Source organism: Delphinus delphis, chromosome 16 (assembly GCF_949987515.2).
Source record: "Delphinus delphis chromosome 16, mDelDel1.2, whole genome shotgun sequence".
NCBI classification, from domain to species: Eukaryota; Metazoa; Chordata; class Mammalia; order Artiodactyla; family Delphinidae; genus Delphinus; species Delphinus delphis.
This window is the reverse complement of record NC_082698.1, coordinates 82228688-82254664: the sequence shown is the minus strand read 5'-3', so window position 1 is coordinate 82254664 and position 25977 is coordinate 82228688. Positions and strand designations below refer to the sequence as shown.

Sequence of the window (25977 nt, the reverse complement as noted above, 5' to 3'; positions counted from 1 at the left end):
GGAAAACCTGGTACATTCTATGTGGAAAAGCCTTGAGCAGTAATGTATAGCTGATTCTATGGTTATGTATAATCAGAAAGCCTATGAATGCAGAGGTTAGGAAAGCTGTGTTTTGGAAGATAGACCCTATCATCAGTGATCACCATAGGTCATCAGTGAGCTTATACTGGGTAAAAATATAAGAGTGGGAATTCCCTTCCCTCAATACATGTCATTACATACTGGAGAGAAACTGCTGGAAAGCAGTGAATGGGGCAGGGTTTGCAGTGGTACATTCTGCCTCATCCATTAGCTGATGAAATCATATACAAATAAAACATTGTGAGCACACTAAAAAAAAAGAAAGGAAGGAAGTCAATTATTGCTGACACAAAACTAAAAGGGCAGGTAGTGTATTGAATGACAACTAGATTTTGTAATGAAGTGAAAAAAAGAAAACAGGTATAAGAAAGCATGGACCCATACTGATAGGATTGTCCTTGATGGAGATTAAAAGATCAAATGGTAAAGCTTTATTAAACAAACATAGTCACAGTTAGGGAAGAGTTAGGTTAGGGGTTTTTGGTTGACTTAGGTCAGTAGTGTGATTAACTGTCTCACAGAATTACTGCAGTCTTTGTTATATTTATATAAAATTTATGACATATATTTACCATGCATATATACATATATAAATTCCTGGGCTTCAGGTAATGTTCTGTTTCGTCATGTAGATGCTGTTTATAAAGGTGTGTTGGGTTTGTGACAATTCATCGATGTGAACACATATGTGCATTTTTCGTATTATGTTGTACTTCAACAAAAAGATTTTTCAAAAGAAAAAGATAGCTCCTTTACACACTGCGCTGGCCAGACCATAGCTGGACTGTTATTTTTATAAATGTTTCATTTTAAGAAGTAAGAAGAGGAGGTATAAGTTTAAAGAGGAAGGGAGAAGAGTAATATAAGGGACGATTTAGCCTGAAGAGGAGAAGGCCCATGGGGTGGAGTGGTCAGAGGCATTGTGCAGTAGAATCAGCGATGGTGCCCTTTATAGCCCTGTCAGCCCTCACTGTGTAACTTGGGAAACTCACCTCTTCATGTCCCAGTTTGTTCCGTTACAAATTGCAAGAGCTCAACCAGATAATCTGGGAACCCTTTACATTCTAAACTGCTGGACGCATTGAAAGGCATGTCCCTTAAAACGGGAAGCATGTATTTCAAGTTTTCTTTTTCTTTCTTTTTTTTTTTTGGCTGTGTTGCGTCTTTGTTGCTGCGCGGGGGCTTTCTCTAGTTGCAGCGAGCGGGGGTTACTCGTTGTTGTGGTGCTTGCGCTTCTCATTCCGGTGGCTTCTCTTGTTGCAGAGCACGGGCTCTAGGCATACAGGCTTCAGTAGTTGTGGCGCATGGCCTCAGTAGTTGTGGCGCACAGGCTTAGTTGCTCTGCGGCAGGTGGGATCTTCCCGGACCAGAGATCGAACCTGTGTCCCCTGCACTGGCAGGCAGATTCTTAACCACTGTGCCACCAGGGAAGCCCTGAAGTGTGTATTTTAATGGTTTGTTGATTCCCCCCTTGTACTATTCTTCTGTATTGCATATATTTGTATGCATTACTTTAAACCTTTGTGAAATGGGATGGATAGTTAACATACACATATTTACCTGAAGCAGAAGTGACTTTTACACAACAATGGTAACTTAGGACTTAATTTGCATGTAAAAATTGTTCTAGACCTACTAAACTTACTAACTGAAAGATTCATTGATTCAGAATCTATTTTTGGTCAGAGATGTATTATTTTAGATTCTGATCCTAGCAAGTGACAATTGTTAGTCTTAGTTGAGACTATAAGCCTTAACAAATTTGTTCATTCTTAGGCAATCTCCAGAGTTGCATTAAATTACAAGCCAACCTATATGGTCCCCAATGGATGACCGCTGGGAGATCCTCTAAAAACATGGTGGCATTTCTACCTGGTATATGGCGGGAAGCAGTCAGTGCACTTTACAGCTTTTTTCCTCCCTCCCTCCGTCCCTTCCTTCCTTCCTTCCTTCCTTCCTTCCTTCCTTCCTTTGTCCACCCAGGTCAAATCCCAGGGGGCATTCATCCCTGGGCCTGCTGTGCTCAAGGCAGTTTTATTTTATTTTTCAATGAAACATGGTAATTTTCACATTTTATTTCCTTTTAATACTTTTTTAAAATTGAAGTAGAGTTGATTTACAATGTTTCAGGTGTACAGCAAAGTGATTCAGCTACACACACACACACACATGTCCTTTTTCAGATTCTTTTCGATTATAGGTCATTACAAGATATTGAATATAGTTCTCTGTGCTATACAGTAGGTCCTTGTTGTTTATCAATTTTATATATAGTAGTGTGTATCTGTTAATCCCAAATTCCTAATTTGTCCCTCCCTCCACTTTCCCCTGTGGTAACCATAAATTTGTTTTCTATGTCTGTGATTCTCTTTTTATTTTGTAAATAAGTTCATTTGTGTCATATTTTAGATTCCATATATGTGATCCTATGATATTTGTCTTTCTCTGTCTAAGTATTTTACTTAGTATGATCATCTCTAGGTCCATCTGTGGTGCTGCAAATGGCATTATTTCATTCTTTTTTATGGCTGAGTAATATTCCATTGTATATATGTGCCACATCTTCTTTATCCATTCATCTGTCGACGGACATTTAGGTTGCTTCCATGTCTTGGCTATTGTAACTAGTGCTGCTATGAACACTGGGGTGCATGTATCTTTTTGAATTAGAGTTTCTGTCTTTTCCAGATATACGCCCAGGAGTGGGATTGATGTATCATATTGTAACTCTATTTTTCTTTATCTGATTGACTTAGTAAGCGGACATGTATTCAGGGGTTAAGGCCAAGGGTACCGGAGTCCATCCCCACTGCCCCGCCCCCCCAAGTACGTGCTTGCTTACTCAGTGGCAAGCACTCAGGCAAAATTCAAGAGCTGTGATGGGCAAGTCACTCCCCCATCTGAGCCATCGAAGTAGAGGTAACACTGGTGCTTACTTGGACATATGCCAGCCATAGTAAGTGCTCAAGATGTGTTAGCTCCAGAGGGCCCTCCCCCGGGGAAGATGGCAGCCAGCCCCATGGAGAAGTCCCCAGCCCAGCACAGGCCCCGAGAGCAGAGGAGCGACAGCCGATGGGGCAGCCTCCAGTGTGGGTGGACGGTTCAGCCCCGTCCTGCTCGCGCAGCACGGTGTCCAGTGGATGCCGAGGGGAAGGGGAGGTGAAGAGGCCACGCATGCACCGGTGGGCCAGCGATGGCCAGATACAGTGGCCGCACAGACGCAGCCGGTGCCAGTGAGCAAGGGGCACACGCTCCACCCAGTGGGGTCCACTGGGCAGCTGAGCCGCCCCACTCTGGGTCAGACCGTCCTGTCCTGTTTGACGGGGAGCTTCAAAAAGGCAGCTCTTTTCTTTTCTTTTCAAATATTTATTTTGGCCGTGCTGGGTCTTAGTTGTGGCATACAGGATCTTTAGTTGCGGCATGTGGGATCTTTGGTTGCAGTATGCGGACTTCTTAGTTGCGGCATGCGTGCGGGATCTTAGTTCCCCGACCAGGGATCGAACCCGGGCCCCCTGCATTGGGAGCTCAGAGTCTTACCCACTGGACCACCAGGAAAGTCCCCCAATAAAGCAGCTTGAAACTGGAAATGTCCGAATCACCGTGATTCGGTGATTGGGTTACATTTTCCAGTACTGGTAGAAACTGGAGCTTGTGAACTGAGTTGTATTCAATTAGAGAGAAATACCAGTTTCATATACGTTTGCATACGCAACTTTCGTGGACTACCAGTTACAATACTGGTAAAGTTGAGGCTTGCAACCTGGAGAACTAAAGTGATTTTATATTTGTGGGAACGTAGCTTGAAGAACAGAAGGGCCACCATAATTCTAATCGCAGCTGTTATTCAAGAAGATACTTGGCTCTATGGGGTTTCATAAAGGGGAGGGAAAAAAAACCTCCCAAGGCAGCGAGGCACGTTTTCATATCCTAGCTTGATGCTTCTCACGTATGGTTCCTGGACCACCTGTGTGTGAATCTCCTCGGGGAAGACGCAGACCCCAGGCCTATCCGCAGATCCCCGAGTCAGTAATCGGTGGAGATTTTTCAAGCTGGTGGTGGTGATTTCCTTTCTCTCTCCCCTCTCCCATTCATCTCCCTGCGCTACAACTAAACTCTGTGATTTTTAAACCCCAAACCCCTCAAAACCTGTACTCTTGCTTAAAACCACAGGGACTCCCACTCTAATTATCATCTGACGCACAAGCATCAGTGGAGGGGCGGTCTGTTTTCAGGGTAGCAGCACCGTCCAGCACAACTTTCTGTGATGATGGAAATGTTCCCGTCTCTGTCCCGTCCAATAGGGCAGCCACCAGTCACCGGCGGCTCCTGGGCACTCGGAATGGGGCAAGAGTGACTGAGGAACAAGTGTGTACTTTCATCTTATTTAATTGCTTTAAATTTAAATAGCTTGGGCGTGACAGTGATGATGGCTGGACAAGAGCATATCTGGGACACTTTGGAGTCGACTGGACGGGCCAGGGCAGGCTCGGGGAGGCCCCTGGGGCTCTGGCCGGAGCTGCTGGGTGGGAAGGGGTCACCTAGGGAATAGGGAAGAGTGGGGGAAGGAAGTGACGTTGGGGTGAGGAGTCACCGGCTCCAAGACAGACATCTTGAGAATGTTCGTGAACATACAGCCAACTCCTGCTGGTCTGGGACACACAGGTTTCTCCAGGTGACTTTGCTGATCTCTGCTCTGATTCGTATAAATCTTGCCTGAAAGGCAAGCATTGGAGAGCTGGAGCTTAGTTTCCCGTCCCTCACACTTTCCTCGTCAGAAATAATGTTCCACGCAAAACTCCTAGTTTGCGAACAAGTCTGACCTATAGGATCTTCTGGTCTTTTGAAAGTTTGAACGTGTTGTTCCTAGGAGCCTTTTTACAAATAGAGCTGAGATACTTGGAAAAGTCTATAACAACGTGTTCGTAATACAGTTGATTACCACCGGAGGACACCATTTGGGATTATTCCCATGACAAAGCTTCTTCTAGTCTAATTCAGAACTCTCTAGGCTGTGCTCTCCCGTATATTAGCCACTAGCTCCATGTGGCTATATGAATTTAAACTCTTTAAACTAAACGTTCAGTTCCTCGGCCACACCCACCCCACTTCAAGCGCTCAGCAGTCACACGTGGCTGGCGGCTGCCATACGGAACCAGGCACAGCCCCCTCTAACACACACTTCAAATCATATAGGGGCTAAACGGGTCCTGAGACAGGCAAATGAGTTACTCAAAGAATATCTAATGGTAATAGCTGTAGCATAAGAGAACGAAAATGCAGGTACACAATTAGACCAACTGGGGTAGGCTCAGGGTATCACAGGCCGAGCAGGAGAGCCCTGATTTCTGTGCCACGAAATCGAAAGGATCAGGGTATCTGATGAGCTAAAAACCAAACACAGACAGAAGACACGGAGCAGCCTTGTTTCTGCAGAATGATCAAGTTTTCTATATGAAATTTTAAGGATAAAGGTGAACCTGATTCTGATTTTAAAGACTTAAATGTTTTAAAAAAGTTTTAAACAGAGGACAGCTTGTATGATGCAACTCTGATTTTTAGGGGAAATTGTTCAATGTAACAGATGATGTGATGAGAGAACTTTAAACATTATGATATAAAAAATGCATTCCAAATCTTCATGACCTTCTCGAGACAAGAACCCTCAAAGATGGGAAAGGGAGCCCAGTACCCTCTCGGCCACCAAACAGACCTGCTCTGTTCAGACCACAGTCAGGTTGGCTCCAGGTTGGGACCTGGAGCAGAAGATGAAAGGTTTTCCCAGAACATCTTGGGATCACAGAATTTGGCATTTCAGTATGTCTAATGACATGATAGTTATAATACTCGCATAAGGAGAAACTGGGCTATTTAAATGAAAGTTGAAACGTAGTCATTTGGAGTTGGTAAACTAAGTTTCAAGGAAAAATTACATACTAATTCTGGCGTTTCGACACACTGTCGTATATTTTAGAAAAGCCAGCTAATTTATTTGGACCATTTCCCCAACTGAAAGATGGGTGTCTCACAGTTAAAAATCTTGAAGAGTTGGTGATAAAGTAAAGAAAAGTCCTTGATAAAGCTGAAAGATTTTGCCTTTAAGATAATAAGCAAAAAAGAGGGAAAAGTTTAAAAACGTATTCATTTCTCCTTTGTTTAATCTCTGCAATCCCTATCTCACTTTGCAGTGCTGTAGGCTAGATGTGGATGCAGCTCCTCTGTGGCTTCAGGAGTCTTTAGGCAGCCCAGTTTGGTCAAACAGCCTGAAGCTGAGAGTCCAGAGAAATGTAACAGATAGGTGGAGATTTTGCACGGAACAGCGTTAAGTACTCTGAATCTTGAGAAGAACCTGCGAATGAATCCTTGGGGCCTCGAGACCGTGGTGAGGCAGGCTAGGCCCCGGGGGCAGAGAGGCCTGGTTGGATCCTACCACCTTGGCTTTTAATCGCTGGGGGACCCGGGAGAGTCATCAACCTGCCCGAGCCTCAGCTCCCTCATCTGTAATATGAAAATGAAGACCCAGGGGAAAGCTGGCCTGTGGGTGTGAAATCTCTCTCTAAAGTGAGGTGTGCCTGACAATTTCTATCACCACCCAGATGAGAGGAGAAGACGAGCCAATCTTGGTGGCTGCTCTGAAGCACACGTCAAGACCCAGAACAGCATCTGTCCAAAGGGCAAGTCCTATCTGGCCACGTTCTGCGGGGACCACAGACAACTCTGCCAGCGCCCAGCGTTAAGTCCCTGCCGACGAGCGTGGACGCCTGCAGACACTGCCGTGTCCCTCTCGTGCAAGCCTGAGAGACAAAAACTAAATAACGGAAAGAAGCAGTGGCTAGTTTAACTCTTTAACAAAAATCAAAGAAAAATGAAAATGATTTGGAAATGGCAACAGTTTAATTGAACCCATTTACTGGCATCTACCCTGTCTGAAAAAGGAAATCAGCAATTTTCTGACTGTTCTTACAACCTGACAGTGAAACTGGCTCACACAATGGAAACGTACATAATCCAGTGTCCAAAACTGGTGATTTACAGAAATCACCCCCGTTTGTTTTTTCCAGCAAAGAGGAGAAAAACAAACATGTTTCCACAATTCAGTGTTTGAATCACTGGCAAAAACTGTCTGCCTCATTCAACGTTCCCGGCCACGAGCTCCGGGAACACTCTGATGGCCACGAACCTCCCGTGGTTCAAACGAAACGGAGAGCCCACGCATGAGGATTATGTGAGTTGAGGACAAGATGCCTTCTCACAATGTGCCTACAAAGAAGGTCTTTGAAGAATACCCAAATCTTCAAAGGAATGAAAACACTCCTGTTCTGTTGTTGATTTTTGGTTTTGGGAATAAACTTTCTTCACTGGGAGGAAGGGGTTGTATGACTTTGTAAGTGGAAACCAAGAGGCCGCTGGCTAATACGTATGCCTCCCCTCCCACAGAGCTCTTCTGTCGCCCCAAAACCCTCTTCCATGAATTTTGTTATGGTTCGGAAAGGTAAGGAAAATGACTTCAAGTATTCAATTCCTATCAAAAATTGGTATCAAAAGTAATAAAGGACCTAATTTCTTTATAATTCCATGTTTTAAAAAATAACTTAAGAAGCAAGAGGTCCGGCCCTTTACTTGTATAAATACCACAGCGTAACTAGAGTTTCTTAAGACAACGTGGGGAGGAGTCCGTGTTGAGCACCTCGATCATTGATCTTAACGTTGCGAACGTCTCAGACACGGACGGAAGAGTCTTATAAGAAGGTGAGATACTGAAAAAGAAAAACAAAAAGCAAGGGTGTGAAAATCAACACAACTGTACAAAAAAGGCAAAGCTTACGGTCTATTAATTCCTATTACGATATTCACTTTCCAGTACTCCCTACGCACGACAGCAGACAATGTTACAAAGCAGGGGGCGCTGTGAACAGAGCAGGTCCTGCTGCAGTGCTGATCTGGGGTACGGGCAGGCTCCCACCATGAGCTGCTGGGAAATTCAGCCAGTCTTCAGAAAGAAAAATCAACCCCCAATTTGCACAGTGAGCGTTACGCACACACGTCCCATTGGGGCGCATGCTGGACATGGAACCAGAAGACACAGGTTTCGGGTCCAGCCTTGACCCTTATCAGCTTTAGGGGTTCCTCTCAGCCCCGCTTCCCATATCTGCGGCAAGAGGGAGAGGGTTCCTAACTCCCAGAGCTAGCAGGAGCATGGGACGGGTGTCAAGGTACGCTGTGAAACAGCAGCTGCACAACATAGGGTAGTGTTGCTATCTTTTCCTTAAAGAGTTGTTGAAAGATCAACACTGTAAAATGATGTAGGAAACAGAGGCGAGGGCTTTGACCTTATGGTCGTGTTACTAAAACATGTGTAAACTAGTAAACGTGAAACAAGAATATACTGCAACAAGGTGTAGCTGTTAGGACTTTCCATTACAGAGCTCATGGAATCCTTGCTAACCGGACAAAAGTGTCCTACAGACACAAGTTTCTGTTTTAAACAGAGCACAAATTATCCAGCAACTTTTAGAGAGGTTGCTGTGTTCAGTAGGTAATGAAAGGCAGAACTGGAAGTGGTTATGATATAAAGGAATAAATAAGATTGAACAGTGAGATTTGCTCATTCTTAACTAACTCTGAAAGCATCTGTGAGTTTAATTTCATCACAAATTTACACGTTCCCCGTGGTGCTTCTGAAAACAAGGGCCAGGAAAGATGAGAGTCTGCTAGGCTCTCCCACCGTAATCGTCAGGGGTAATTTCTGGCTAGCATTTCCTGACTCACGTGTATTCCGCACCTAAATAACAATAAAGTACCACCTTCCCAAAACCTAGAGTGCAGGAAAAATGCAGCTGAAGGGCAGGCACTACCACCCAGACTCAGTCTGAATCGGGTGCAGCTCAGCGTTCAAAGTCGCTCCCGAATACTGACCCTGAGAGTCTGGGACAAAGGGCGGATTAGGCAAGAGATACGGATATCTGACTATATAAATAAGACATTTGTAACCCTTTCTTCACAAACTGGTTTCCTTACTTTATTCATTATTCACGCTTATGCATATACTCACCTGTTAAGGGGTCTTACGCAACAGCAAAAACACTTTAACCTTGAAAAGTGGATTACATTCATTGTATAATCATAACTCGTAAAAATGAGTACAAGTCCAGTGTCACGACGCTCGAAAGGTAACGGGGAGCCCCTTCTTTCCCTTTCCAGTTGTAACATCCGTTTGTCTGACCCCTATCCAGCAGTTACCTTTTCAAGTTCATCCAGCTTTTAGCTATTTTGCTAAAGGCCTCTGAACCAGGGGCGGTCATAGCTTCAAAGTCAACCAACTGAAAAAGAAAGAAATTTAACAATGTGACCAACAGGGAGGGGAAGCTCCCTTTGGGATCCGTTCGTGTGTCTCAACACAAAACCCCAGATTGGGATTTAAACGCTTCCCTTCCAGCTCCAGCTCCGACATACCTTCCCTTTGGGAATTTTTCCTGCTACTTCCTTTCCACTCGCCATCAGGGCTCCCACAATCACTGAGTAAGCGATCACACTGTTTAGGTAAAGAACAATTACCGGTCAGTCCCAGGCCACGGACAGTTACCACGTTAGAGCTTACCACGGATTTTCCATCCTAAGAGATGACATTTTATTTCTCTTAAGAATTCTCTGGACATTAAACATAAGAATATTTTCATTTGCCTTAAAAATATTTACTAATAAAACTATTTACTGATTTACTAATTTAAGGGTAAACGTGTAAGAATAATATTTTTCTGAGAACAAAAAGTATCTTTTAATTAGGAGTTTTCTCCTCACTTGGCTTTTCTCGTTGTGAAAGAGTGAATTAGAAAATGTGCCTGCTTGTATTTTTAACATCTTCATGAGGCTTGGCTTTAAAACGCAATATATACGATATACTTTGTAAATGCAAACATATTAATATTATCGTTTAAACATTAAACACTGTGGTCCCGAAGACGAAACAAGCAGAACGCGTTTGCAGAACGCACTAACAGACTGGCCCGAAGCCGGCTGCGCTACGGGGACATCCCGGCATGTCCGGACTCACTCTGGATCCTGACGTCTTTGTGGCACCAGCTCTGTGCCCTGTGCCAGGCAGCCCAGGACGAAGACAACTAAGACAGACGTCTTGCCCCGGCGAGCGGACACCAGAGAGAGTGAGCCCGCCCCGGGGTCGCCTGCCAGGGAAGCCCTCACTGAGGCCGCGGCCACATGCGCTGCATCTTCGAGGGCCACGGGCGGGGCCCCCGAGGCAGAGGAGGGGGAAGCGGACCGGCGGGGGGGGGGGGGGACAGGAAGGTGTGGGCATGGGCTGGGGGCGTGGGGAGGCAGAGAGCAGGGCGGCACAGCCGCTGTGAGGACACGCGCGTGCACAGCGCCTGTGAGGGCGGCGGGCGGAAGGCGGCACGTGGAGGGCATCGCAGGCACATCTAATGACGACTGTCCCGAAGGCACAAGGTTTATGTTCCCATTTGGTTTCAATGCCGTCGTTACCGTTATGTAAGTTCCGCGTAAGGGCACGCACCCGTCTACACCGGAGTGCTCACTACGAGCCTAGTTTCCATCCATCACCACACAGGGGACCCCCTTCGCCCATGTCGCCCACCCGCCCCCAACGCTTTTGTCATATTATAACAACACTTACTACCACATTTTGGAGAGTTTTACTCTCTAAAGTAGTACTTAAAGATCAAGACATTTAACTGTATTACTTTAGCCAAAGCGTCTTAAAGTCAAACACGTGCTAACGATGGCACGCGCCATTCGCATGATTTACTGTGCACGGTACCAGGGAAAAGGGGAGAAAAAGAAAGCTCTACAGACGCACCCTTGTTTGAGTGACACCTGAAAGATGCCTGGTGACTTCAGTAAGTAGCAAGAATTCATTCATAATAACAAAAATACTTTGCAATGATTGGTGACCCAAAAGTATTAAACGTTAGGGCTAAAGGTCAATTAATGGTCAAAACTTGGGGGCGAGGGGAGAACAGGGCAGGGTACAGTCTGGGCAAATATCAGGAATTAAAGCACAGGGCGCACACGTGCGCACACAGTGAGACTTCGAGCTCCAGCCCATAAACGCCAAGCACCTTCTTTTAAAAGTACCTTCCAAGACTCTTGGTGGTGCAGTAGATCAAGGACATCACGTTTGGGTGGACTTTGAAAAAAACCAAGAGGTCTTCCCACCATTGCTGGGGTACCTGTACCCAGGGCCCCACAGGAGATGTAAGCAAAAGGAGTGCGTTCTTCACTCCAAAAACTGTCAGATTAGAGGATATCACTCACCTGGATCCGCGAGAGAGCGGCATTAAATTATAAAAGTAATAAACTAAGGATAAGATTAAGTTGCCAACAGCATCAGTCTCCTAGGGAAAAAAAAAAACATGTGCTTATGAACTTAAATAACAGATTATAAACTCATTTCTTATCAGGTGACAAGACACATCAGAAGCATTTACATTAGGAAGAGGATTATTTCCTTCTTCTTCTACAAGAACCTACTTTCCACATCCTTGAATATTTTATACTCTTCCCAATGATATACCTCACGAGAGGGTATACATTCAGTTCGGTTTAGAGCAGTACGTCCCCAGCTGCCTTTAAAACTGCAACCGTTTCTGATAAACCTAGACATCTGTTTCAGTCTATAATGTTACTTGAAATGTCGACATATACATTGAGATTAAAATAAAACAAAGCACTTATTAATACTGAATACACTTTCTCAGACTACAGGCCTCTCTACTCCAGGGTTCTGATTAGTGCCCTACCCCCACCCACTGAGATTTAGGTGATCAGTGTACTTAATTTATGGGTATAAACTGATTAAGATCCTGAGAAACAAAGTAACTTCCCAAGGGCCACGGGCATCCATTCCAGAACGCGGATCGAGTGGCCGCTACACTCTCCACACAGTGGACAGCTACAGCGACGGAGGTGACGTTGCAGCTCCTGCTACCAAGGAGCCCCACCTTGAGTCGGGGAAGCAACGGAGGGCAGAGGTCACAGTCCAGGAGAGCATCACTAGATGCAGCACAGGTCATGTCCATTGTGGACCAACCTGTTCTCTTAAATCTTGACAAAGCCCAAATTTCTGATACTATGACACAGTCACTACATACATGTATCATTCCCCTTCCCCAGTTTCTGTACTTACTAAATACGGGAATTGTCTCTACAAGAATATTAAAAGAAATATTTACCGCTCAATTAAAGCTGATTTCAAGCATAAACTGTGTAATCCCAAGGAAAGGGTAAAGGCTTTAAGCAGTGTACAAAAGAATCAGAAGCAGCATGGATGAAATGAAGATAAACGAAGACCTACCCCGAATTCTGATGAGAGAATCAGTACTTTTCCTTTCGCTGTTAGATCTTTATAAAGTGCATCTATTTCGGCGTGATATAACTGTGTTCTTTCTTCTGTGGTCTGGGTTTCCACGGAAAATAGTATATTGCCTACCCTAAAAATACAAGAAGGTGTGTCGAAGGCACGTATGATATGGTTCAAAGAGCTAAGCACAGAAGGGTGGGGAGGGCAGCGTGGCGACGGGGGCACAGGACGCAAGGAAGACTGTCTCTGCCTCTCTGAGCAGACAGATGGGGCGTGGCTCACAGCAGGCAGCTTTTCCACAAAATACGGTTTTGCTCAGTCTAAGTGTAGGCCCTGCTTACATGAGCTTCAGCTAACACAGGAGGAGGAAACTACACAGAGTAGAATGTATTTCAATGCCCAGGAAACATTTTATCAGACAGGCACCCTATTACAATAGAAGAGCAGGGGCCGGGGCTGTGCCCTGAAAGCGAGTTCAGGGCCTCCGCTGTTTCCTTTTCTATTAAGCTTCTGCCGCATGAGCTCCACGGGAGGCTCTGTGGAGGATATAAATTCTATGCAACAGGTAGTTACTGGATAACGCCGGTACCCAAACGCTGAAAATACTCCTCAGACCCTCTAAAGGACAACACAGCAGAGCTGCCGCGTTGATGGAGGGACGGAGGGGAAACGAGGCCACAGATTATGAGCCCATGCGTAGAGCCGTAACGGTTCATCAGAGGTCCCAAGGAGAGAGAGTTGATCTGCTCTGGAAGACAGGGAAGAAAACAGGAAATGCTTGCGGAGGAAGGGGCCTGAGCCTGGGTCTTGAAGAGGAGGACGGCGATGCCAGAGCGCAGAGCCAGGAGGTGGGGGGTGACCTCGGCGAACAAGCAGTCCAGCTGAATTAGCAGGCCGGGCGCTGGCAGGAAAGTGCTTCAGGGAGGCAGGAGGCGTTGTTTGAGGCCATGATTACAAAAGGCCTGAATGTACGGCACGGGGGCCGATGTTGGTGTCAACAGGCAACAGCAGGGTATGGACTGGGGAGGGAGCTCTGGAGCCACGGGGGCGCCCCGTGGACCCGGCCTTAGGACCCGAGGATGCACGGGCCAGCCACAGGAGACCGGAGATGGAGGCATGGGTCATGAGTAGGGGTCGGAGGCCCCGAGCGAGACTGACAACAAATGGGGTGAGACAGACAGCTGAGCAAAGACGCTGTGTTTCAGGGAAGGACTTATGGACTCTTACTCGGCAGTTGCATTTCTGCCTGGGTGAAGAGGTAGGAGAAAAAAATTTCACCTCGACAGAAGACCCTGGAATTCCTTCTGGGGGGAGGATGACCCTTATTGGGAAAGTACTTAGATAAGTGGCTTGGGTTAGAGACGGAGACCTCAACGACGTGGCAGAGTCATAGAATCTGGAAGTTGCTAAACGGGGGTTTCCTCATGAAGGCCTGTGTAAGTTTGGACAAGGAAACCAGAGCCCAGCAGGGGCTGAGAGGACATGGCTCCCGCCGCTGAGCTGCCGGAAGTCCCTGATGCAGAAGTGGTGGAGCCTCCTAGGGAAGCAACTGAGGAGCGCGGTGTTTCGGGGACGGCAGTGAATGGAGAGGGTCAAGGTCATTCCACCCAGAACTCAAGGGATACGGAGGCTCCTAGGTGAAGTGTGGATTTCAGATGTAAATAAAATGATCATTAATAAAAACGGTCACTGCGGCGCTACTACTGATAAGGTGAAAAAATGGGAAACACCCTGAATGATCAATGACAAAAAAATTAGTAGCAGCAACTCTACAATATCCCTAAAATGGAATACGATGCAATTTTTTAAAATGCTTCTAAGAATAGGATATGGGGAAATGTTCGTAGTAAGGCTAGAAAACAAACAGGTTGTAAAACAATATGTACAGTATAATCTCAGTTTTTAAAGGAAATAATGATTTAAAATTTTTAATCTTTGCTTATCTGTATTCTAAAGTTTCAATAAGACTGCACTTACACTCTCATACTACTTTAAAACCTATATTTAAAAATCCAATAACAGCCTTCAACCTGCCAATCTCTCATCTTTTTTCCATTTAATGAGTAAACGTCTTACCCACGACAAACTTCAAGAGCCTGGAAGAACGCTTTCCACAAACCACATCAGACATTATACTTAGTATCTAGAAAGTTGTTAGATGTAGCACAGTCAGAAAATCTATCTGCTGGTGTAATAATCTAAATGTCACGTTAAAAAAAAAAAAAAAGCTGGTTCTCGTTGCACACTGGACCTTGATAATCTCCGTTTTAGGAGACAGCCAAAGCCCAGGAGGTCCGATCTCCCGCAGCAGCGCCAAGCATCTGCATGCCTTCTGACACCAGCCCCCGTCTGCGCACCCGCACGTGGGAAGCACACGTACTTGTCTCCTGTAATAGTGATCGTGAAGCCGTCATATTCCTTCCCTTGGTCTTTGAGGCTGGGAACTTTTGTGTTCACAGTGAACCCATCCTTCGTTTTAGTATTAAACTGCTTTCGGGGAAAAAGAAAATTCACGTTACTGGTGAGATTCACTGTAAATTCCCAACTGCCACTGTGCAGCGCCGACTCCGACTTTCATGTTTTTAAGAAGGGTCACGGTGTGCCAGACACCGTGTATTCTCTGTCCTGGCCCCATGCCCCAACCCAGACTCCCAGCCCAAGTCACGCTCCCCGTGGCCCCTGCCAGAGGGCAGCAGAGAACCTCAGAGCAAAAGGCGCACAGCCTCCCTGCAATGGCAAGGCCCTGCTCACTGCTAAGAGCTCCCTTGGGGTCTTTTCTCTTGTTCATCTTAAGCGGCAGCCACACTGATACTTTGCAGAATAGCTGTGCTCAACATCCTATGATTCGAAAGAGCACCTTGTGTTTATTCTACTGCTTCTTCAAAGGAGACTCTCATCTGTCTGCAAATACTCAGAACTTTGTCACCTGAGAATTTTATACACACACATGCACACACCCCAACTCCGCAGACCACAGAGTGACAAAGCAAAGTATTCTAAAGGAATTACACAGAGATCAGAGTGGCCCTTAAGGGTGATGAGTATGAACACGGCTTTCTGTTGAAAACACTTTTGACGAAGTGAAATGCCAATAAATCACTCCAGAAAAATCCTCCCCAATTCGGTTATTTAGTGTAGCCAACATGTTTTTAGGATTGACAGACTTGAATAAGAGAATCAATGGTAACATTAAAAGAGGTCGTGCTTCGCATAAGATATTGGAGGGAAAGTTTGCCCCAAAACAGCGACAGCCAGCAGGCGTTCACCAAGGTCCAGAGAAGGACATAGAAGAAGGGACGTCAGCAGGAGAGCGGGCGGCAGGGACCGAGACGGGAGGTGTCCCGTAGGAGGACAGAGACTTGTAGAGGCAGAAGGCGCTAACACTTAGTATGTGCCATGCTCTTTCATGCCCACAGCGTGCCCATAAGACAGGACACGACCTCCATCTTACAGGTGAGGAAACCGAGTTGGTGAGGTGAAGCGAGGTGAGGTCTGGCCCGAGCTGGCACGAGGGAGTGGCAGAGTGGAAGCAGGGACCCAGGCCCTCTCGACGTCCAGTCCCCTAACTTACTAACCAGCTGCCCCGAGGGGAGCTCAGGTACATCTGAACTTGGCTTTTCAGAAAGCAAAAGTGAATGTGCTGAAAAAGTACACGTACCTTTCAGCAGAAGTACCTATATCTCAGTGGAGGCTGTCACGGCATCATATTCACCAAGCACTTTAAACACAAAGGCGTATTTTTATATACTTCCACGTGTGCCTTTAGAAAGGCCAGTGTGCCCACAGCCTGGCTGGAGGTGCGGTGAGCAAAACCACAGTGGGACGGCCACTCCCAGATGTGGCCAGACAGGCCGTGACTTTGCACTGGGAGCCAGGCACTGGGCGGGCGATGCCCGGCCCCTTAGCTGCTCTCCAGGCGACTGCAGCCTTTTGTCCATTGCGCTTTTCTTTTTAGACAAAGATATACATATATTAAAATATCCCTAAGCTGATTTTGTATTCTGCCTAATATAGTAAATTTAAATGCCTAAAATACCCACAGGACAGCTAAAGACTAAAACCTGAGTCAGGCTCTAGTTTTCCTTCTCTCTGGCACATCCAGCGGCCCTCGGTGCGGCCCTTCTGCCCCTTCGGGGGCGTCTGGGGAATTTATGGGATAATGTGGTGGCTGAGGGGACGAGGTGCTGGGGACGGCCACACAGGCGCGACTCCCACTGGACGTCCATGTAGATGAGGAACTGTTTATAATGTAATGATTTTCTAGGCCTGGAGCCAGACTCCGTTTTACACTCACACGCTAAATATTGGTTACATTTTAATACACGCTGACTTTCCTAGGAATACAAACAGCATATACATTGAGGAAAGAGGATACTCTACAGCGTGTGGAACTTTATTAAGTGCGGTTTACCATTACAGAAAACCGTTATCGCCAACATCGTAGCTCGTGATACTTGAGTCACCAAATGACACATGGATACAGGGCTGCATCTGTCGCTGTCACGTTCACCAAGATTATACACATCTGTGCAAGCAACTGGCTACTTCTTTGTGGCTTCTCATGAAGACATGCCTGAATGTTGACACACTGAAATACATGGTTTTCTACTATAAACAAGTTACCTTTTAGAACTCCCTTACGGCACTGTGGTGACTTTTGAAAGAATTTTTTGAGTAGGTGGGATACATTCTTTATGAATTTCATTCTAGTGCAGTAAAGGGGCCATCTGAACATGTTTACTGAGTTAAGACGGGTCTGAGAAGACTGAGAACCACTGCCTCAGTTCATGAGACCCTCACAACGAGCAGGTTGGCCGGAATCACGGCTCTCCAACACATGAGAGCCTGGGATGAGACCGGGAGAGCCTGTCAAACCCGGCGAGCAGACTGGACCCTGGGTACAGAGTCAGCTCACGGCTTTGTCCATGACGGGATGCTTCCTGGTTATTCTTTCGAAATGGATAAGCTTTAGTCAGTCATAGAAATTTCTTAATGTTTATTTGATGTAAATCAATCTCATCTACTATAGCTACAAGGAGAACATTGATTCAAGTTTTATGTTATAGTTCAAACCATTAACTGAAAAAAACCAAACCAACCTGCTGCTGGTGCATTATGGGTAGTTATGTTCCTAGGTGGAGAAAAGGTGCATAAAATTATAACTTCTTAATGGATTGTACTTTTAAACAATATAATTGCTGTCCCGTGACACGCCCTTTATCTTGAATTCCAATGTTTCTGATACTGCCACACCTGCTTTTCTTCAGTAGCATTTGCCTGCCTACCTTTCCGCCTTCAATGTTTTGAATGTCATCTCGTTGTGGGTGTTTCCTGTGAACAGAACCTAGCTGGGCTTTAAAATACCGATCTGAGATGCTCATTCTTTCAGTGAGGGCTCGATTATTCACGTCATGTTGAGACCCAGCATCCACTACAGACATTTCCTCCTTACCTTTTCCCCCCTCTCTTTCTGTGAGCTTTTAGTTGAACTGACTTTGTTTTCTTTATTCCATTTTCCTACCTTCTAGGGTCTGTTTTGTTTTATTTTCGTTATTCTGCAGAAGGTGTTTTTATCAGTGTTTTCAAGTAGCACACTTTATAAAACTTAAAATACTTGTTAACGAACAGGCATTTAATAATTACGAGTTCGTTTTGTAAAAAGTACTGGGCTTCCCTGGTGGCGCAGTGGTTAAGAATCCGCCTGCCAATGCACAGAACACGAGTTCGAGTCCTGGTCCGGGAAGATCCCCCCATGCCACGGGGCAACGGAGCCCATGCGCCACAACTACTGAGGCTGTGCTCTAGAGCCCGCAAGCCACAACTACTGAGCCCATGTGCCACAACTACTGAAGCCCATGAGCCTAGAGCCCGTGCTCTGCAACAAGAGAAGCCACCACAATGAGAAGCCCGCGCACCACAATGAAGAGTAGCCCCCGCTCGCTGCAACTACAAAGAGCCCAAGCCCAGCAACGAAGACCCGACGCAGCCAAAAATAAATATAAAAATAAAATAAATTAATTTTAAAAAAAGTACTAACTGTTTCCCCTAAAAACGCCTACTGCGATTTTGATGATAAATTTACCTTCATAATTGGAAGGAGGTCTTCCACTTTGTGGACCTTTTCCAGAGCTTCTCTAACTTCCAACAATCCTTTAGGATTATTAGCTCTTAAAAAGGGAAAGAGAGATGGCAACTAAAATTAATACAGAAATTAATAATTATGCTCTCACCTTTAATTTAAATAAATCATCCTTAATTACTAGTGGCTCAATATTCAAAACAGTGAACCACAAACAAAGTTTTGAAATAATGGGATGGTTTAATCTAATGAGTATTGGGCTACAGATGAGAATTAAGGAAACAAGACAGCAGTCTGTCTAGAACATGAACTGGGGAAAACCTGAAAGGATGGACAGCCAATGTCTGTGTGGACATGCATGGGTCTGGGCTTGGTCAGAAAACCTTGATTCTCCTATTCCAACTATGAAATTAGAAGTGAATGGTTTTTCTTCCTAAAGTTGCTCAAATGGAAGTATCCTACTAAGCTCTTATACCAATTTTATATTTACCTGGTGAACTAATATTCAGAATTCCTTTTTCCCCAGAATTCTGTCCACTGTCCTGTCTATACTGTACTGCCTCTCAGTTGAGGGAGAATGAGTATTAAGGTGAAAATCCCTCATTTAATCCCTAATTAAGAAATTCAAAGAAACATCCTGCTTTGAATTCAAAGAAAGGCTAGACACTTTCAAAGAGGCTAGAAAAGTCACAGCAATGTGTGTAAGATAAAAATACTCAGTTAAGGTCGATGGATTTTGTGGAGCTCTTAAAAAGAAGGTTGATAAATGATTATGAAAGGTTTTATGATTCCAAACAATATGTAAAAATATGACACATTTTGTTTGGTCTGTCAATAGGCTTGGTTTTCAAGTTTCATAAATATAACTAATGTAAAATACGTAAAATTTATCCATTACTATGAAAAGAAAATTGAAAGATTACCCATGATAAACTAGAATTCTATCTTTAATAAAATGAAGAATTTTCTCAAAATATTCCAGGTATCTCATGTTGATCACCTGACCCCTGTAAGAAAAAACAATTAAGAATGTTTTTACAAAGAAATATGTTCCACACAATATCTAATTTCAAAGCTAATTCAAAAGGACAATAAGAGAGCTGGGAAATTCGCTTGTTTGCAGCCAAAGAACGGGAGAAACAAACACCTGTCTAAGCAAGACTGATGGTCAGCGACTGGGCTTATTCTGGTGGGAAAGGCACCAAACTCAGCCCTGGAGATGCCAAAACAGCAAGAAAAGTCCTCAGGTACTTAAACGGGGCTCAGACTTGTATGTCCCTTTCCCCTTATGGATCCTTTCCCTTTTTCGGCAATATGCTCCCTTCTGCCCCTCAGGGCTCCTGATAGCACTAGGGGCTAATACTCCTTGCTGTCCAGCTTACTAGCTGTCTTCATCTCCTCTACCACTCTAAATAGTATTTTCCTCCCGCTTCTATCCCCACCCCCATTTTTAAAACTCTCCCAGAACCTCACGTACAGCCAACACGCCGATGCACCCATCCAGCTGACGCACGTGTCCGGCAACACACACAGCCGACTGCTTCCCGGGCACGGCTCCCTGGACTCCCCGCAGGCGAGTCAAACCTCAGGTTCAGGAACTCACCCCAGCTCCCCAGTGTGTTCACCTACGTTCTGCCCTGGGGCTTCCTGGCCTACTGGGGCAACCACGTGCCCGCTCGGCAATGGGACCGCCTACCCGCAGCTTCACGCTCGCCCTCACTTCTAACCCACCCCCAGTGTTCCGACCCTGCCTTCTCAGTATCCACTCTTCCCCTCCAGCTCACTTCCACAAAGCTTTCAAGACCTCGGGACCAGTGCACCGGAATGTTCCACAACTGTCTAACCAGTCCCACGCCTCCAAGGGAAGTCGCTGCCCTCTCATCTATTCTGCCACCTGTGGCCAAAGTGATCACCCAAATGTGTAATTCTGTTCAGCTCGCTTCTCTGCTTCTGATCTCTGAATGACTCTCTTTTATTTCAGGACAAAAAGTGCCTGAGCATGGATATGTTAGCTATATTTGGGGGAAAAAAAGCTGTTTATGTTTCAGCCTCTGCCTGTCTTTCCAGCCCCGACTGCTGACAGCCCCTTAATCATAAACTAACCACCAGTCATAATGAATTAGTGATACCTCCCTGACCACGCCTGACTCACAGGTGCGGCCATGCCTGACTCACAGGTGGGTCCATGCCTGACTCACAGGTGCGGCCATGCCTCACCCCCCTCTCTGCTTTCCATCTTTCCAAACAGCATCACCTGAAGGCTGGACTGGGACCCCCTCCACCCCACCCCACCCCCGCCCTCCGGCATCCTGTACACGTGACCACCACCACTCTTAACACACTACACGGTAGGCTCATAGCTCAGTGAGGTCCATCTTCGTCACTAAGCTACAAGCCTTCTGCCGTGAGAGGCTGTACGTCACGGCTCAATCACCATCGTGCTGCACAGCACATGGAGAGTGGCCTTTAGTTAAAGCTAGTTGAGTCTACCTGTGAATGTCACAAATTATTCTGTAGGAAACAGGAATATACAAGTCACAAGGGGAAAGGAAATTTATTTTCTAGGAATTAAAAAAATAAATGTCTTAAGAACATTTCCATTAAACTTAAATGTCAAAGTTGTATACTATACTATTTTCTTGATTCAGGGTTCTGGAATTTGAAGCATTTTAGATGTGACACAACTACCATAGGTGTAAAATTTACCTAAAATTAAATTCAGTGGGTCTGATACTGAAGCTGATACTCTTTAATATTTGCTCATCATATACCTAGAGGGTGGCTAAGCACATGAAGGGTCCGGTAACGAGGTGAGCACTTCACCCAGGCCCCTAACTTGCCAGAGCCTCTGGACAAAACAAAAGCTCTCCAGGTAACCTGGCTCATCCTCCCAGGAAGGCAGCTTAGCACCCAGACAGCGCTTTTCATCCAACCGCCTTGGGTGTTGCAGGGTTGGAAGGGGGAGTTTTTCCCTCACCACAAGAATTCCTGATATTATCGGGATCTTATGGTAATGTAATATTCTCCATCTAATTACTTTCTATGATGTTTTAGGGCCCTTTAAAGACTGACATCTAGGCAAAAATCTGGCACTCTACCCTTCACTTGAGTTCTGCGGCAAAGAGCCTGGAGAAGGGGCACAGCATTTCTTTCTGCGACCAGGCTAGCTCAGAGGAATGCGGGAAGGACCTTGCAGGTGCAGAGCTGATTTGTGTCAAAAAGTCACCGAGGAGGGAGCACTGGGCTGCTCGTGGTCTCCATGAACTGACGATTTAAAATAAACTCCTATGAGAACAGGAAAGATACACAGAATGCTCATACCTGATCAAATTGATGTGGTTGTTAAAGCCCCTGCTGAGGCTTCGTGCTGGCATCTGATCCAACCATAACACTGGCTGGTCTGGGTCCGCAATCCTGTAAAAGGGAGCTCATTGAAAAATGAAGACCGGGGCTGCCCTGGTGGCGCAGTGGCTGAGGGGCCGCCTGCCGATGCAGGGGACACGGGTTCGAGCCCCGGTCTGGGAAGATCCCACATGCCGCTGAGCGGCTGGGCCCGTGAGCCATGGCCGCTGAGCCTGTGCGTCCGGAGCTTGTGCTCTGCAACGGGAGAGGCCACACAGTGGCCCGCGTACCGCAAAAAAAAAAAAAAAAAGAAGACCTTATAAAACCTAGAAATGTTCAAAAGCTTTCAAAATAAAACATGTAGAGGTCTTTGGAAAACAACTGCTCAGTCCATTACATCTAAAAGTATGAAACACAAACCTGCAAATTCCAAAAAGATATTCTAACTGGACCAAGGAAGATGTCAGTACAGGTTTACTAGTAGAGCAGGATTTTTCTCATGAAAATGAGTATCAGCGGTTCCCCCTCTAAACTGTAGCTGGTTGGCCAGGCCCGCACTTCAAGCATAAGAAGACTGGTGCACTGAAGCTCGTTCAAAGGTACCACAGGTAATGAACGATATGCTCTTCCAGAGAGACCGCTTTTTCTACAACACCTCACTTAGAAATGTGCTCGGAAGCATGGCAACGATCAATTCCTATTTCATAAATATTCGTCAAGTGTATTTCAAAGAATAATGATGTCAGGAATTTCTGACAAACTGTAGAGAGGAAAACGTAACTTACAAGGGCAATTATTAGTAAATAAAATGGGATTCAAAACCTGTGAACTAGAGGAGACTTAACATTTTCTGACAATGATAAGACGTCTAGCTTATTTTCACTGAAACGTCAGTTACCGTCTCCACTTCACTGCGATGTCAAACATGTCTCTCCACTGCATCAGCCGCGTTTTCCCATTCATTCGAACCTTTGAACTGGTCCACGTACGCTGTACAGCTTGCATGACTTCTAAGGCTGCCAAACCCATGGCTAAAAGAAGGAAATGTGGGGAAAACAGAGTTTGTAGGTACCCTTTAGAGGGAATGATCTTCGCCGACAACTCGGCGAAAGAATCATGGAATCTAAAAAAAAAAAAAAATTGGTTCTGATGCACCTAGGGCCCGGACAGGAATAAAGACGCAGACGTAGAGAATGGACTTGAGGACACGGGGAGAGGGAAGGGTAAGCTGGGACGAACTGAGAGAGTGGCATGGACATATATACACTACCAAATGTAAAATAGATAGCTAGTGGGAAGCAGCCACATGGCACAGGAGATCAGCTCGGTGCTTTGTGACCACCTAGAGGGGTGGGATAGGGAGGGTGGGAGGGAGACGCAAGAGGGAGGGGATATGGGGATACATGTATGCATATGGCTGATTCACTTCATTATACAGCAGAAACTAACACAGCATTGTAGAGCAATTATACTCCAATAGAGATGTTAAAAAAAAATGACAAAAAATTTTAAAGGCAAAAAAAGAATAAAAATTAAAATAAATATGAAAGTAAACCAGGGAAAACAAAAAGAATCACAAGTATTGGTAATTTAACAGGACCATAGATGCATTACATGATGGCCTGACTCAAGCTCAACTCTATCAGAGGAAATTGGAGGCAACCTCACACTTGTCTGCTCCCAATCCTGAAAGAACTGAGGTTCAAATCCCTCCTCACCCTACAGTAAGGAGACAGCTCTGGTGGATGAGCTGTCTGATTTACAGCAATGACTGAAGACCTACCTCCTACATCTACACCAAAGCAACAGCATGAGAGCCAACGCTGGAAGCGCTCTTCTCTCAGATTCAGTGTGAATGAATCTATACATTTCTGTTCTGATCACATGGAGATTTTCAGGAAGCACAACATATGATTCTTTTCAAAAGTACAACGTGGTTTTACCAATCCTCCGCTCCTTTGTCATAAACACTCCCATTTTCAGATAGTTTTAAAATACCTCTGTGTATTCTCTTGTTTGGCAGGAAACCAGGTGTTTCATATTGCATCAGAGATCCCAAACGATCAGCTACACAAATCAGCTCTTGGACCTCGGGCTTGTAACTCTCAAAATTCTGATGTAACACATCTCTGGAAGAAACATTACGTACATGATAAAGACTTTTACCACAGATATCTGGTTATCCAGTTTCACCTGAAAAGCAGTCGCTTCTTCCAGTGCAAAAATAATCAAGGAACTTCTGACCACATGATCTTTACTTCAGTGGTCTGTACCCAACCAGACACAAATTCAAAGCAGGACTCTTCATGACAGTGTGTGTACAGTCGCTGTCACGTGCTTGTTAGTAACGCTGATAACTAGTTTGCAATTCAGAAGACACGTCTGAGCCTTATTTGTTCTGTAAACCTCTCCAGAACACAGGGACTGCCTCTTTTGACAAGCAACCAAACCCGACCCTACGTCCATCTCCCGCTCCGGCCCCAAGTTACATGATGCCAAGTGTACTTGGGACTGTGTATGTGACTGCTACTGTTTACCCGCCAACCTGCTAAAAGTTTTCATAACAAAGACTGCAATTCTAAGTTACAGACTGTGTCAGCGTTCAGTAATTCACTAGGAGGACTCCCAGGCTCTGTGTACAGTTGTACTCGTGGCTCTGAGGACACAGCACAATCGTCAGAGGGAAAAGGCACGTGGGGCAAGGTCCAGAGGAAGCCAGGCGCACTTCCAGGACCCTGGGGAGACACGTGGCACTAATTCCCCGAGTGAAACGCTCACTGGACACGCCGTGCCCAGGGACTGTACTGGGGGCTGACCACGTGAGCACCCCTGCCTTGCAGGTACCCTAGGCCCCCAGAGGAGGGCAGGTGTTCAGCATGAACCACACTGTTCATACACATGGCGCAGGTGCTGGGAGCCATTCTTAGCTCTGGGCACTTGGGGGTAGGGGGAGATCCCGAAATCCCCGTTCCCAGACGCCAGCCCAGGGCCAGCCTGGTGAGCAGGTCTCTCCAAGGACAGCCCTTCAGGCGCCCCCGCTTTCCTGCACATAAATATTTCTCTAGTATGTATGCTAGAGAACATACATACCTCTTTGAGCAATCTATTTGGTTTTTATTATCTTGATTACTGAAACTTACGAAAGCATACAACCTCATCACTCAACGAAAGGACCTGAACAATTATGTAGCTCTACCTACTTGTATGTCACTTTCCTGTCCTATCCTCCTGCCTCCCAGGAAGAGGTAACTTACCTTGAATTTTGTGTTCACAATTCCTTGACGTTCTTCTTTTAAAAAATAGGTTACATATGTATATCCCCAAACAATATATTCTATAGTTTTGCTTATGAGCTCTATGGTGAAAATGATGTGACCCTGCAGTGTACCAACTTGCTGTTTTTACTCAATTTTATATTTCAAAATTAGTCCACACCGTTGCTTGGGTCATTTGTTTATACTGCTGTATAATACCCCACTATGCGACCGTATCACATTTATCCGTTTTTCTGTTCATGAACATTTGGGATGATTTCGTTTTCAGTTGTGAACAAAGAAACTGCTATCAACAGGTCTCCAAGCAGACATGTGCACAGGTACATGGTTCTCTCCTGAATATACACAGGAGCGGAACTTAAAGATCGTAGGACGTGCAAATATTCGATTTTACACAATAAGGACAAACTGCTGGCAGAAGTTCACGGAGCAATTTATACCCCAGTGTATGAAATTTCCCCATATCCTCCTCCTGGTCAACACTACTATCATCAGACTTTGTATTGCTAATATTTGTTTACCTAGTGGGTGAAGGATCTCATGTGGTCTTATATATTTATGAACTGAAGCATCTTTTCATATGCTTGCCGTTCACGTTTTCCCCTTGATGAAATTACCTGTTCATGTCTTTTGCACTGTTCTAATTAGCTGTTTGACTTTTATTTGCAGAAACTGTTGGTGTTGAAAGGTTTACAGTCAGTCCAATAATTGACCCTAAGTAGGTGATATGACTTTCCTATTTTTAAGATTTTTCTCTTTACCTTAGGTGTTCTCCAGTTACTTATGATGTGTCTGAATGGATTTTTTTTCGTTTACCCTGCTTTTTTTAAAAAAAATCTATGAATGTGTTTCCTTCGTTCTGGAAAATT

General features: G+C 45.3%; 1 protein-coding gene across 9 annotated transcripts in view; it reads right to left on the bottom strand.

Moving 5' to 3' along the window:
* Positions 1 to 4028: 4028 nt before the first annotated feature.
* Positions 4029 to 25977, bottom strand: part of TTC13 (tetratricopeptide repeat domain 13) — a 69874-nt gene continuing 47925 nt past the window's right edge. For 6 of the 9 annotated variants that reach the window (XM_060035088.1, XM_060035090.1, XM_060035093.1 and 3 more), the window contains 11 exons: positions 23832 to 23962; positions 22732 to 22864; positions 21813 to 21905; positions 19415 to 19498; positions 18495 to 18579; positions 14793 to 14902; positions 12407 to 12542; positions 11368 to 11447; positions 9532 to 9610; positions 9319 to 9398; positions 4029 to 7835 (listed from right to left, as the gene is read on the bottom strand). In XM_060035088.1, the coding sequence (XP_059891071.1) occupies positions 7721 to 7835; positions 9319 to 9398; positions 9532 to 9610; positions 11368 to 11447; positions 12407 to 12542; positions 14793 to 14902; positions 18495 to 18579; positions 19415 to 19498; positions 21813 to 21905; positions 22732 to 22864; positions 23832 to 23962 (1126 nt within the window). In that variant the 3' untranslated portion in view covers positions 4029 to 7720. The remainder of the gene's footprint in view (positions 7836 to 9318; positions 9399 to 9531; positions 9611 to 11367; positions 11448 to 12406; positions 12543 to 14792; positions 14903 to 18494; positions 18580 to 19414; positions 19499 to 21812; positions 21906 to 22731; positions 22865 to 23831; positions 23963 to 25977) is intronic. The other 3 variants (XM_060035089.1, XM_060035092.1, XM_060035094.1) reach the window with 1 other exon arrangement.